This window comes from Lagopus leucura, unplaced genomic scaffold, assembly GCF_019238085.1.
Source record: "Lagopus leucura isolate 7727_CA_CO unplaced genomic scaffold, USGS_WTPT01 Super-Scaffold_100002, whole genome shotgun sequence".
Lineage (NCBI taxonomy): Eukaryota > Metazoa > Chordata > Aves > Galliformes > Phasianidae > Lagopus > Lagopus leucura.
The window spans coordinates 4323518-4337872 of NW_024962263.1; the positions used below are offsets into that span (position 1 = coordinate 4323518).

Here is a 14355-nt window from a genome sequence, read left to right on the forward strand (position 1 = left end):
AACTGTGTAGTGTATTCATACTGTCCAATAGTGGACATGCCAGCATAGAAAATGTTTGCTGAATGCCACAAATCTGGTTCAGTTCAGCTAGCCAAAAATCTGAAAGGGCAACATAGGCCACTGCAAGAAATCAAGAATCCAACAGTCATAGCTAGGGATTCTTTTTAAGGCCATAACCAAATAATAATTTGTTATTACCCTAATTAGAAAAAAATCTTGTGCACACTAGTTGGTCCGTAAACTATTTGGTCAAAATCACGTTTTAAGTAAGAGATGGCAACCCTTCAAGCCAAGCTGGAGTATGGCAAATATTTAGTCAATCTGCAGAGCTACCAGCTCTTCTATAACCCACGTGGATCTGATTGACAGCCATGTACTCTGCCTTACAGGGGGGCTGCATTGTGCCACATACTAGTGAGTATCTGCAGTTACTCGATAGTACACGACTCATACAAAAGGAGCATTTAACTGGAGAGGAGAACACGTGATTTCTGGAAAAGAGACACCTGGCCCTGCTGCAGTAGAATGCGGTGGGATCAGCACTCCAAGCCACTGTGGGGCAGCTGCTCATGATCCCAGCGATACCATCAGACAACAATAAGCCTTAAGGAACCAACACAAAGAATAATAATCCTCAGCAGTGCCACTTACTACATGCTGCCAAAAAAAAAAGAAAAAAAAGTCTAAACTTTGGAGAAAGTTAGATTCAATAGAGCAGTCTCCCCAGCCCTATGCTGGAACACAGACTGATCCTGTGCTGGATGCCCCTGGGGATCTGATTCTGCATCTGAGCATGATGAGCACCTAACGCTAAGACAAATAACTAGATGCTTCTAAGTGATCCCAAGAACCTCAATTTCTCTCACCAGGCAATCTGCGTTGACAAGGGAATAAATACTGTTTCAACAGGATTTATTTCACTGCACACCTGCCAGCGTACAGGCATCAGATGACTACAGTACAATAATTACTCCTGCATTGGAGGAGGCAAAAGAAGACACACTTCACTTCCTGATCTTTCTATTTGTAACCCCCTTACATATCCGGCTGATGTCACTGCCTCCTTATGTACTGCTTTATGAGGAAAGCCACTGATAGTTCTTGTCCAGTAGTTCTCAACTAGTAGCAGTAACTGAAGAGAAAAAATAGGAAATGCTTACAAAACTGAAAGCAGCCTGAAGCATACTGACACAAAAATGACTCAAAGCAAAACGAATCTATCCATACCAGATCTCTTATCAGCATTATTTTTCAACTGTCACCTAACACCTCACAGATACCAAGATATTGACCATCAAAAGTAGGCAGAAAGGTACCCAGCATCGCAAACTTCTATAACACGAGAAAAGTTTTTGCAGAATCAAAAACAAAACAAAAAAAAAAACCACAACAGGATTACCTGCACTTTCATGTCTATGTAATTCTGCTGTATTTTATGACTCGACGCTAAGCAAATGCTGAAATGCAATATGTAGACAGAATGTGACTTCATATAGAATTAAAAAGCAACTCATGGAGAAAATTAAATCCTCGTATTTCCCAACTCACCATAAAACTGAAAAACTGCTTATGACAGAAAATGATGGAGTACAATTTAACCTTTCATAATTCATAACTGGTGAAGTATTTTTGCCTCAATGTCAGGATTAAAGACAGTAACTTTACAGTTTTTGATCACTTGATTTATAAAACAAACCAAGCACTGTAAGTAGACTTTTTTTTTTTTTTTTTTTTTTTTTAATTCTTTTGCTAAATTTGGATTCATCATCAGCTTAGAAACGTTCTGAACAACCACTTCAGGGCACAGAAAGCACTTCAGCAAATGCTTGTGCAAACCATCCAACAGCAACTTCTAGTGTAGGCTCACATTCAGCTCATACAACTCACACTGCACTCCCTCCATGCTTCCTAAAGCATCCAATAAGCACAAATGGAACTATATTTGGAGAGCACGTGAGTTGTAGCAGCTCAGGTAGAAGGGAGCTAGGGTCACAGCAGCAACAAGTTACATCAGTAAGCAATAGTTAAAGCTGCAGAGTAGAGAATTCAGGATAGAGAACTACATAATGAAAAGGTGGAAGACTTAGTTTGCATCCCAAGAAAGTTCTTTGAGTAGCTCGAGATAGATTATGAGACTGGCACTAATGAAGACTAGATTAAAAGGAGGAACCAAGATTTTTTTCCCTAGACCAAAATGAAGCTGTAACGCAAAGCTGATTCCAGAACATGCTGCTTTCTTACTTCAATCTGGTAGATGGAAAAATCACATTAAGGTGACTGAACAACTTCATCCCTTCTCTCCATATAGCATGTAACAAGGCATCCTATTTCTACTACCTGCAAACGATCTGCAAAATACACGCTTATGCCATGAACAACAGTGAAAGAGGTGGAACTAAGTGTCTTTAATTCAAAGCAGATTTGGAGAAACATGAAAAAATGTTCTAGATTCATACCTATTATGATAGTAATTCATCACTGCAGAACTTGATAGATATTAATATAACTATCCACTCTCTGCTAGAATCATGGACTTTTATTAACTGCTCATTATGTAGAAAAAGAAATTAACGAGTGAGAAGTACTGAACTGCTTTTTTTAAAACAGTGACATCAAACCATACACAAAGAAAGGGGAATTATGCATAAGGGGAAAGCTATGGGAGTATGTAAGTATATAACAGGATAGAATCATACCTAATTCCACAAGCAATTTGATAAGGTTTGGTCTTCCAGGACTCGCATCAACCAGCTTGCCATCAGGTAATGTAACCTTAATGGGTTTACTATCATTAGGAGCTCGCTCTGCAAGAAGTGCATCGTGCTCAGCTTTAAGTTTATTGTACATCTCTAAACGCTCACTGATAAATGCAGGCCAAGGATTCAGCTACACATAAAGAATAAAGGCACATTCAACAGATTAATACCACGTGATGTCAAGAATGTGACCAGCATATACATTTCACAGAGGCCTATGTGACCGTCTGCAGCTATGCCTTACCAGCCAATTATTACAATTACATAGTAACATTATACATACCACAGTGCATCTGTTTAATATACGCATAAGATATATTAATGAACTACTAAATCAACCTCATGCTTAAACTTGTAGCAAATGCTAGTTTAATACAGTACAAAAGGAAAAAAAAACAATTTGGAAAGCTTGTTGAACACGTCCTGCACTGACGTCAGGCTGTCAGCGCAGGCACCACGGTGCAGATGGCTGCAGCTCAGAGCTGGCCAGCAGCTCTGTGCCCACTGTTTACTCACACCAACCACAAACACGGAAATGGCAGAGCATCTCTGGCAGGCTTTCATTGCCCCACAGACCTGCTGCCTATCTCCTGCTGCTGATGGGAGCTGCAGCGGGCTGCATCATGGAGCAGCAGCCACACAAACCAGAGCGGCTCTCCCCTGACAACAACATAACCTGCTGTCAAGAGCAACAAAGCCACTTCATGACAAACTTTGCTGAAGTAAGAAATAGCAGGGAAAGGAATTACTGCAACAGCCGATAAATGAATCGGACGGATGACATACAGCAAAGTTAACAGTACACAAAGCTACATCTTCCAACACCCCATGGCTGACATGGGCTCACCTCTGCACGCCCTTCATCACCAGATGCTTCTTTCGTTTTCTTCTTCACGCACTCTGCCTTTTTTTCTGCCCCAGCATTTACCTATCACAGAACCATGAAATCTGTAGAATGGCCTGGGTTGAAAAGGACCACAGTGCTCATCCAGTTCCAACCTCCTGCTATGTGCAGGTCACCAACCAGCAGCCCAGGCTGCCCAGAGCCACATCCAGCCTGGCCTTGAATGCCTCCAAGGATGGGGCATCCACAGCCTCCCTGGGCAACCTGTTTCAGTGCCACACCACCCTGTGGGTGAAAAACCTCCTCCTGATATCTAACCTACACCGTAGAGCACACACACACACACACACACACACACCTCCTCATCCTCCAGCAGTTTCTTGCACTCTACTCCAACCCTACACACTGGGGCACAGCCCTGCAAAGCCCACTGGTACGGAGCCAATCCCACCGCTCTCTCCTAGAGACCTGAGCACCCCAGCGGCTTCACGGAAGGCTCACAGGGAAAGGACGGAGCCTGCCCGCCCCTCCCCAGGCCTGCTGCCAGGAACCCCCACCTCACCACAGCCCCCGGCGCACTGAGGGAGCGCAGAGCCAGGCGGCCCCCCGGTGCTGCTCACCACACGCTGCACCACACGCTCCATCACAGCACAAGGCCCATCTGCCTGTCAGCATCAGCCATGGCTGCCGTGTGGAAGGGGTGGGAGAGAAAGGCTGGGAACGATGTGGCGCAGGCACCATCAACAGCACCACACAGATGTATCTCCAAGAAAGAAACCACTATTTTTAACTTGGTATTTCTCACTATTTTGAGACGGTCCAGTCTGACATAATTCACTTCTCAGCAAGGAATACTGTACCAAAACTAAGCTTTAAAGATTCCTGCAATCTTTACATACTGAAAACAGCACAGGTCCAATGTGGTAGCAACATTAAGAACTGCCACAGGCAGTTACCAAGACAAAGCAGATAGAAGCAGCGCAGTCAAATCACCATCAGTAATACATACTCTGTCTTGTTGTCTTCATAAAGCTGCAGTTTAATTGTCAAAATCCCAGCACTAACTAAAAAGTCACCTGCAGCACACAGGCGGAGAGGCTGGGAAGGGGGAGAATGGGAAAGAAAGCAGTAACCTGTATTTCACAGGAGACAAGATTCCCTGAGCACATAGCACTGAATGGGACATCAGTTAATTCAGATGCCTCGTAGCACTGACTTTCAAGTTTGAGATTTTGGAAACGCTCTTGTCTGTACTGGACCTAATTCATCATTAAATAAATGTACCCTTGTGACTTCTACTATTATTTAGTTACTCTGCAATATAAAATACGTATTGTATTGGCATGAGAAGAGCACTAATTACTAGTGCAGTAATAAGGGTTTGTAAACTCCTGTACTAAGGAAAAAGTTTGCCCAAGGTAATATCTTAGGGAGGTGTCACTTGTCTTCAGCTTGATCAGTTTGAAAACAGTCTTGTTTTAAAACCAAATAATAATAAAAAAGGAAAACTTTTTTTTTTTAAAAAAGCCCTGTAAAAAAGAAAGGCTGCTACTAATCAGCTGTATACGGTAAACGTACACAATCTGCAGTAGCCTGTTTCATTTCCACAATTAGGCTAAGCTGTAACCTGATCAAATTATCACTGCCAGTACCATTTCAGTGTGCTATTAGACATGAAATGACATGTAAACAAGACCACACATAAACCACTTTGCACTCTTGGCAACATTTACAATTAGAAGCCTTTTAGTACATTAGTTATGAATATCAACGGAAAAGAAAAATTGTAACACCTGAAGCATAGGCATAATCAAATGTAGAAGAATATTTTGCTTTTAATCATTGAAAGATAAGTCATCCACAGGAAAGACCATACGGAAAGAAAAATTCTGAACACGTAAAGTAGCTGTAGCAGACAATCTTACACGCAGACATCAAAAATGATCCATGCAAGAGCTTGCAGTTTGAAAGTATCACAATTCAACGTGGAAAAAAGTTCTCTATAGTTATGGTCAGAGGAAGAAAGAAGTAACCACACTTCAGTCTTAAACTGATATTCTGCTCTAAATAGAACACTAGGTTTTACATCAAATTATGAAGGAATTACTGTTTAAAGAAAAGGAAGCAAGAGAAAGAGGATAGTGGCTTAACTGCCTCATGAAATGTTTATGAAAGTGCTAGACTGAAGTGAAAACAGTTCTAATATTTTTCATGCTTTCCGTCCTCTAGGCTATAAGCTCTCACTGACCTAGGATGCCTGGAATAACACATTTTATACTCATCACCTGGGAAATTACTATGTAAGTTGAAGATGATGAGTAAAATCAGAGGAGATATGTATGGAGGACTTTTCTTTGTGTTTTCAGGAAACTGACCAAATGGTAGATAATTGAGTGGAGAACAGAAAAGCATCTGGAAAAGAGATTGCAGATGGAATTCATCAAAGCATTAAAACATTCATAAATGTATAGAAAAATAGACATCTAGAGTTGCTTGATGGGCAGAGACTAGCTTTCTTTTTTTCAGCAAAGCAAAGGTTGAAATATGAGCATGAAAAGTCTTAGAAGTGTATCAGAGGAGCTAGAAACAAGTACATCTAATTTAGTCATTTATATAGTTGAGCTGGCAATCAGGTGTTTACAGAGCTTAATCAATTACAAATGATATTCCAGAACTGTCTTCCAAGCCAGAAGAGCTGAAGAGAAAACCTCATAGTATTTTTTCTTCTTCAGTTTTCTTTGCAATTTTACTTCTGAGAAATGCTTAGATGAAGAAAGAGGATTAAACAATTGTCTGCAGACCTGGAGCAGCAGAAGACTTGCACCTCATTAAGCAGGGGTTTATCTTCTAGAAAGAAGGACATTTAAAATCATTTACAATTTAGAAGAGATTATTCTTCCTTTCCTTTTTAACTCAGAAGTCATATACTAGGCAATTCCTCAGAAGAACTAAATACTTCATGTTTGGAATATTCTTACCCTGTGTTGATGGAAATTATTTCTATAAGTGGATTCTTCCTGATCTTTGGCAAATCCAGTCGTGCTCCCCCCAAACGTTTTCCATTGTTCTTTTTCTGACCAAGCAGTCTCACAGAATGACCTTCAAACAAAGCATAAACATGCAGTCAGTACAAAGCACGTATTTGTTTTGATTTGCTCTTCATCACAAGCAGCGTTTATACTTCAAAGACTGAAAATGAGAATGAGATGTAACAATTTCTTTCCATCGGCTGGAGAATTTAAAAAGAAATACTGACAGGTAAAATAAATCATGTTAAAATGGAAGAAATTATTTCATCCAATTACCATTTCACACATTTGTTTCATTCAATTAAAATGATGTAAGCAGTTAAATTTTCAGATTCTCAGGCAAATATCAACATACTATCAAATATAGTGATATTTATATGATTAGTGTGGCAGAATGTATTTCCCCCCAGCTTTACACAAGCTGAAAATAGTAGGTAATAAACTACCCCTAAATATCTTTAAAGCTTCTTATGTAGAGAACCAACTTAACTGAGTTTAAGTTGCCTGACTACGTAAGTCTGAAGGAAAGTACTGTGGAGTGCATCCTGAAAACGTATCAAAGGCTAAACTGACAAGCAGCATTTATGGTCAGCATTGGCTTTCCCACTCCAGCTCTGCCAGTCAGACTGCTATAACCAACACTGATCTTTGGGCAGAGAGCACTGTAAGAAGGCGTTCATTACTTTACTCTATTTCATACGTACCTGAGATTTTAATTTGCAACTTGTTTGCTATCCAGAGACCATACTGCCATTAACATCTCTGTTCTTTTTCTGCCCTAAGCGCCCTGCTCTTTTCCTATAAATTTTGTTTCCTACAGGACGTTCTGGTTCTGCAGCCAGGTGACTGTGCAGACAGATGCAGAGCAGCTGTGTTAAGACTCTGCTAGATAAGAGACATACTGCATTAGTGCCCCTATTTAAGGGGAAGAGGCTGCAAGTGATGAACTGAAGCAGATGGAAAAGGATCCTACTCTTACTTCCCTAGATGTAACAGAGATAATCATAAGGGTGTGTTCCTTCAACACCAAAGAGACTGCAGGTCAGAAACTGCCTCCGATACTCTCTTGAAACTAGTATTATCCAGACAGTAAAATACTAAAGCTATCATAGCTGCCTGAAACAGAACATCAGTTACACAACTTATGATACATTTCAGCAGTACAAGTGACAAGCTTCACTAAAATACTGAAAGCAAAATCCAGCAATGAAGAATAAAATAAACTGAGCATATACTGTTGCAAGACCCAGAACAAAATATCTCCAGTGAAAAAATTATTTATTTCATAAAACCCAGGCATAGGTCATAATGGTGGGCCGCAAGCCACCTAGAAGACATCTGGAGTTTGTGAAGAATAACTTCCAGGTCCAGGTGGTGAAGGAGACAGTAAGGAGAAGTGTGCTACTGGATTTAGTTCATACAAAGAAGGGCTGGCTGAGGAAGTGGGTATCGGAGGCAGCCTTGGCTACAACAACCATGAGATAGTGGAGTTCAAGGTTTCGTGTGGAAAAAACAGGGCACGAAGTCAAATTGCAACCCTGCACATCAGGAGAGCCAACAACAACCCCTTCAGAACCTACTTGGCAGTATCCCACAGGTCAAAGCATTGGAAGGAAAGGGGGCCCAAAGGAGTTGGTTAACATTCAAGCATCACTTTCAAGCTTGAGACTGGTGAACCTCTAAGACCAAGAAATCAGGCAGGAGAAGTGAAAGACCAAGAAATCAGGCAGGAAATGTGGCAGGAGACCCACATGGATGAGTGAGGAGACAGTAGAAAAAAAAACCTCAAACAGAAAAAGGAAGTTTATGGACTGTGGAAAAAGGATCTGGCCACTTGGAAGAAAAACAGAAAAGCAGCTGGGGCACACAAGGATGCAACAAAGATGACCAGGGCCCATTTAGGATTAAATCTGGTGAAGATGGTTAAGGACAACAAGAAAGGCTTCCTTAAATATATTGATAGCAAAAGGAAAACCAGGGAAAACGTGGGCCTGCTGCTGAATGAGGTGGCTGCCCTGGCTATGGAGGACACAGAGAAGGCAGAGTTACTGATTTTCATGCTTCAGACTTTATTGTGAAGACTTACCTTCAGAGTCTGGGATTCCTAAGGGCCAAAGGGAGTCATGGGAAAGGAAGACTTCCCCATGGTCGAGGAGGATCTGGTTAGAGATCATCTAGTCAAACTCAACATACACAAATCCACGGCCCCCAACAGGACACAGCCATGACTGCTAAGGGAGCTGGCAGAAGTGATTAGTGAACCATTCTCCTTAATTTTTGAAAGGTCAGGGAGAACGAGAGAGGTGCCTGAGGGCTGGAAGGAAAGCCAGCATCACTCCAGTCTTCAAAAAGGGCAAGAAGGAGAACCTGGAAACTACAGACCAGTCAGCCTCTCCTCTGTCCCTGGAAAGCTGATGAAACAATTTATTCTGGATATCTTCTCCAAGCAAGTAGAAGAAAAGGAATTTACCAGGAGCAGTTAACACAGATCCACTAAGGAGAAATCACGCTTTTATCAGTCTGATAGCCTTCTATGATATCATGACCAGCTGGGTCATGCGTACATCATTCTCATGTGTAAGCTTAAGAAGTTAGGGATAGAAGAGTAGACAGTGAGATGGATTGAGAACTGTCTGACTGGCAGAGCTCAGAGGGTTGTGATCAGAGGAGCAGAGTATAGTTGGAAGTTTGTTACTAGCGGTGTTCCCCGTGGATTTGTACTGGGCTTGGTCTTGTTCAGCATCTTCATCAATGACCTGGATATAGGGATAGAGCGCACCCTCAGCAAGCTTGCTGATGATATAAAGCTGGTAGGAGGAGTGGCTGACACACCAGAAGGATACAAGACTTGAACAGACTGGAGAGTTGGGCAGAGAGGAATCTTACGAGGTTCAATGGCAAGCACAGACTGCCACATGGGGGAAGAATAACCACATGCATCAGTACAGATTAGGGGCTTACCTATGGAAAAGGAGCTCTGCTGAGAAGGACCTGGGTGTCCTGGTGGGCAGCATGTTGGCCATGAGTAGCAGAATGCTCCTGCGGCCAGTAAGTTCAGAGATGTCCCAGCATGCATTAAGAAGAGCACGACCAGCAGGTTGAGTGAGGTTATCTTCCCTCTCTACTCTGCCCTGGTGTGGCCATACCTGAGGTACTGTGCCCACCTCTAGGCTCTCCAGTTCAAGAAAGACAGGGAACTACTGGAGAAAGTCCAGCAAAGGATTACAAAGATAATTAGGGGCCTGGAGCATCTCCTGTACAACAAGAGGCAACGGGTACAAACTGCAAATTCCATCTGAACCTGAGAAAGAACTTCTTTGAGAGTTACAGAGTCCTGGAACAAGCTGCCTAGAGAGGCTGTGGAGCCTCCTTCTCTGGAGATGTTCAAAACCCAGCTGGATGCTTTTCTGTGCAACCTACTCTAGGGAACCTGCTTTAGCAAGGTGTTTGGATGAGATGATGTCCAAAGGTCTCTTCTAATCTATACGATTGATTCTGTGAAAACAGACAGCAAAGGAAACTATTCCAAATAACTGAGAAAAGGCAGATAGTGACCACTACTTAGGAATTAGGAAAGGGAAAAATCACCTGCCTTTTAAAGTTGAAAAACTCTTCCTATCAACAGCTGTTAACAAAACTAATTCATCCATCAGTTAAAGTTTTTCTGCACTATTCTCATTTTAAGGAGACATTAATTTACTTATAAATAATGTCACATTCATACTCTGAATATTCTATGACATCACAGCAACAGCTGGAAGGATAAGCAACTACTTTTGACAGCCTTCCTTATACTTCTTCAGATACACAAAAAAACTCTTGAAATTTGATTTAATGAAGAAATGAACAGAATCAGGTGAGATTGCAATGGTTAATACTAAAAGGAGACATCAGTAATAGTAATTGAAAGGTTATTATTTTTGCAAATGTGTAGGAGAAAAAAATTCATTATACCCTGCTGTGAACTTAGAATATCTTACTTGTGCTATTAACATTTGCTAAATTATTCATTCCAACCTTTTCATGACAATAACAGCAAAACCACTGTCTCGTAATACAATCGGTTATTTTCCAATCTAACGCTTCGTTAAGGAGTCACAAGCATAACACCGTTTTATTTACTTGTATAACAAAAGTGATTGCATTATCATAGGCAAAAAAAAACTGAACTAGAAGCAGAGGACATCCCTTTTTGTATTTCTTAATACTGTGGTTTATTTGGAACAAAGCAGCTTATCCAGTTTTTAAATATTCAATTGCTTGACCGTGTTAAAACTGCACTTGGATTTATGACTGAAATCATAATGGAATAGTTTGCATCATTCCAAAATACTCAGACTTAAAAATAATAATAATCACCCCAATTCGTACATTTATAACTGTATAATCAATGAATATTAAGATGCTATAATTACAAAATAAATAAGAGAGCTAGGCAAAGCAGATTATGATAACAAAAAGAGAACAGATAGAAAGCTTACCCCTATCCTGAGCTCACTCACAAAACTCCAGCAGAGCAGACCTCCAGCAGAGACCCTTCCCCACTGGCAGCCAGCTCTTCAATAGGTCTAGGAGAGCTGCAGCCAGGCTCCCCCCCTTCCGGCACACAGCTGAATTGCCTTCACCTGTGCTCCTGTGGCTGACTCAGTGCTCACCTCAGGTGGTCAATCAGAGGTTCAGGCCGTGGTTCAGCAGTTCCCACGCGACAATTAAGAGTCAGATCACCATTCTGAACTCTACAAATTGTGCACGAGAAACCTGTCCTCCCCAACAAATTATATTTCAGCAGAATCGGAGAAGCTTCATCTCTGAATTTGTACTCTCACAACGAAGAGCAACATGAATTATTGTCATCTAGTAAGAATTCAGCTCATGCTCTGCTTTTCCCATACTGGGAGAATTAATCAAACTTTCATGGAAATTCTGGAAAAAGAGGCTATGCAACTTACCTCAAATCTGTTTCAAATGCGTTGAAGGAAGAAAAATGGAGATAATGACAGAGCTATTCAGGAGGTACAACTTTATCGTCCCCGTTTTCTCAAGAAAATAGGCAGAATAAAATGCAAAACACTATGGTAGTCTAGAAAATTCTGCTAGCTCTGTGTTTTAAATGCTAGACGAGTTACCAGAAGCATCAGAAAACAAGTCTCCAGATGTTTTCAACTAAAATATAACTCACTAGGGTGCACAAGACCCAGCCTCTCTCTAAAAGTGGAAAGCATCTCCACCTAGGTTGTCACCTCCTACCTGGTCCACTGAGTGGTTCACATCCCTGTACTGCATGTGGCGCTAAGGGACTTCGTTTAATGATAAGACTGGACAAGGCAGGTTGGTGGCTGGGCTTTATCTCAAAGGTCTTTTCCAACCTATCTGAGTCTATGATCGCTTCATGCCCCCTTGCCCACTCCATACACAACAGGATCAGCATAACCAACTACTGTTATTTCTACTGCAGACACATTAATAGTTGAAAAACAAAAAAAAAATCCCATTACAATATTTGTGACCTTAAATTCTTTTTCCCTACTCTATGAGTTAACTATTTTGTTTCATTCTAAACAATCATTGAAGCATGTTTACAATGTTATTGCTATTAATAAAGCATAACTTGATAACTTGTCAAATCCTGTAGATCGTTTCCCCCCATATTTATGTCAAGAAAACTTCAAAAAACAACTTAAGCCTTAAAAAAAACTTAAAAACCTTTCAATATTTAGAATGGGGCAAAAAAGGAAAATGCTAAACAATCTTTTTTAAATTGTCTGAGCTGCACGAATCCCAAACCAACATCAAGCATAGCAGAAAAAGCAGGAATTTCAAATCCCATTCATTATCTCCTTTCACAATTAAGAAAGGAATGAAACAGTGGTCTCCTTCTCTCTGAAGGAGAGAACAGGCTGCATAACAAGTTAGCCAAATAAAGCAGGTATCTCAAAACTTAATTTCTTTTTTTTTAATGCTTCGTATAAAATAATTTTTGAAAACTGAGTAAATCACAGTTCAACTTCCATAACATGAGTGCCCTCTCTCAGATATTAAACAAGCCACTTTTTTTTTTCTTTTTTTTTCTTTTTTGTTGGCTTGCTGGCTGAAAGATGCAAGCTTTGAAATACTGCTTCATGACAAAGGGTGACTGATCACTCAGACAGGCTGCCCAGATTGGTAGTGGAGTATCTCCTTCCCTGAGATATGCAAAAGCTGGCAGGACATGTTCTGAGTTATGTCCTCTGGATGGCCCTGATTGAGCAGGAAATTGGACCAAAAGGCCTCCAGAGGTGCCTTCCAACCTCTATCACCCTGTGATGCTGTGGAGCAGATCTAGTCAGGTCACTCAGTCTAGATGTGTTCATAGACCAGTCAAAACATTCCAGTGCTATATACCTCTCCTGACAAAAAGATAACTTCTTTAATTTCACATAGTGTACCGGCAAATCCAACTATATTTTAAAACTATAAAGTTTAATTCAAGATTTAAGTCGTGTTTCAGAGTAGATACAAGTTACAAGTTACTTCATGCAGATTACACTAATAAAGTCCTACTGACCAAGTGAAGAAGCTCATAGAGCAGAATCACTCACAGTAAAACCATAAGTGAAATCAAGATAGAAACAATTTAAAATGAATCAGAGATCTCGAATTCTAAGAGCTCTCTTGAAAATGAAACTCATTTTTATATACAAGTCAGTGAACGCAACTCACATTTCTTGGCATTGTTCCCACAGAAGATGAGCTTGGAATGAATTAATCAGGGTATTAAATCCTATTGTTAGTTTAAATAAAGACTTTCACACGTGTCAGTTTGATAAACCACTGTGTAGAACAGAAGTAGTTTCAATGTATTTTCACTTGTTCAAAAGGATACAAAGAAAATACCATAATATTAATGCTACATACATGCATACGCTTTTATTTGTAGATGGTATGTGCTTCACCAGTGCAGCAAGAGAATGACTGATCTTGAAACAGAATTATATGAAGGGAACTGATAATGGAATTTCCTTACCTTAAGATTAAATACTGAATATGCTCTGAACATCAGACTATTGGAGTACTATTTTGCCAGCTTGATACAAGGTCAAGCTAGAGGAAAGTGGTATGGTTTAGTCATTTTAATTGAACTCAACAACTGTCTATCAGTCTTGCAATTATCTCCCAGATCTTAACAGACATCTGTATTTCAAAAATAGCCATCTCCATTCAGTCCACAGGCTGGTGCCTCTCAGTAGCTGCTGAGAAATACTGCCTGACAGACAGAGTAGGGCCCCATCCCTGGAGGCAATCAAGGCCAGGCTGGATGTGGCTCTGGGCAGCCTGGTGTGGTGGACGGTGACCCTGCCTATGGTTGGGGGATTGAAACTTTGAGGTCCTTTCAAACCCAGGCCATTCTATGATATGATTCTATGATGATCTAGTGACGATCCCTCCTCCATGATGCCTACCCTGCTGTAAATGCGGTGTGCCATTGGAACAGCTCCCAGCCTGGTACAGAGCACAGTTTCTTAGCTGTTGCCTTCAAGGTTAGGTGCAAATATCTAAAGGAGCTCAAGAGCACTAGTTTAAAGCAAATCTTCAGAGATGCAGGAAACTCCAGCCTTGGCAGCAACAATTTCTATTGTTTTCCGTTTGTTGTTACCCATTCTTTCCCTTTCTCAGTTACACAATTACATTCAGAGGTTATTCACCGTTTCCTGAAATACACTTATTTTCCTCACAACAAGGCTGCCAA

The 14355-nt window shown here is 40.8% G+C and overlaps 1 protein-coding gene across 3 annotated transcripts in view; it reads right to left on the reverse strand.

The window, feature by feature from the left end:
• The window catches only part of CDKAL1 (CDK5 regulatory subunit associated protein 1 like 1), a 361527-nt gene that overhangs the window by 223858 nt on the left and 123314 nt on the right, over positions 1–14355 (reverse strand). For all 3 annotated transcript variants that reach the window (XM_042869783.1, XM_042869784.1, XM_042869785.1), the window contains one exon: positions 6579–6699. In XM_042869783.1, the coding sequence (XP_042725717.1) occupies positions 6579–6699 (121 nt within the window). The remainder of the gene's footprint in view (positions 1–6578; positions 6700–14355) is intronic.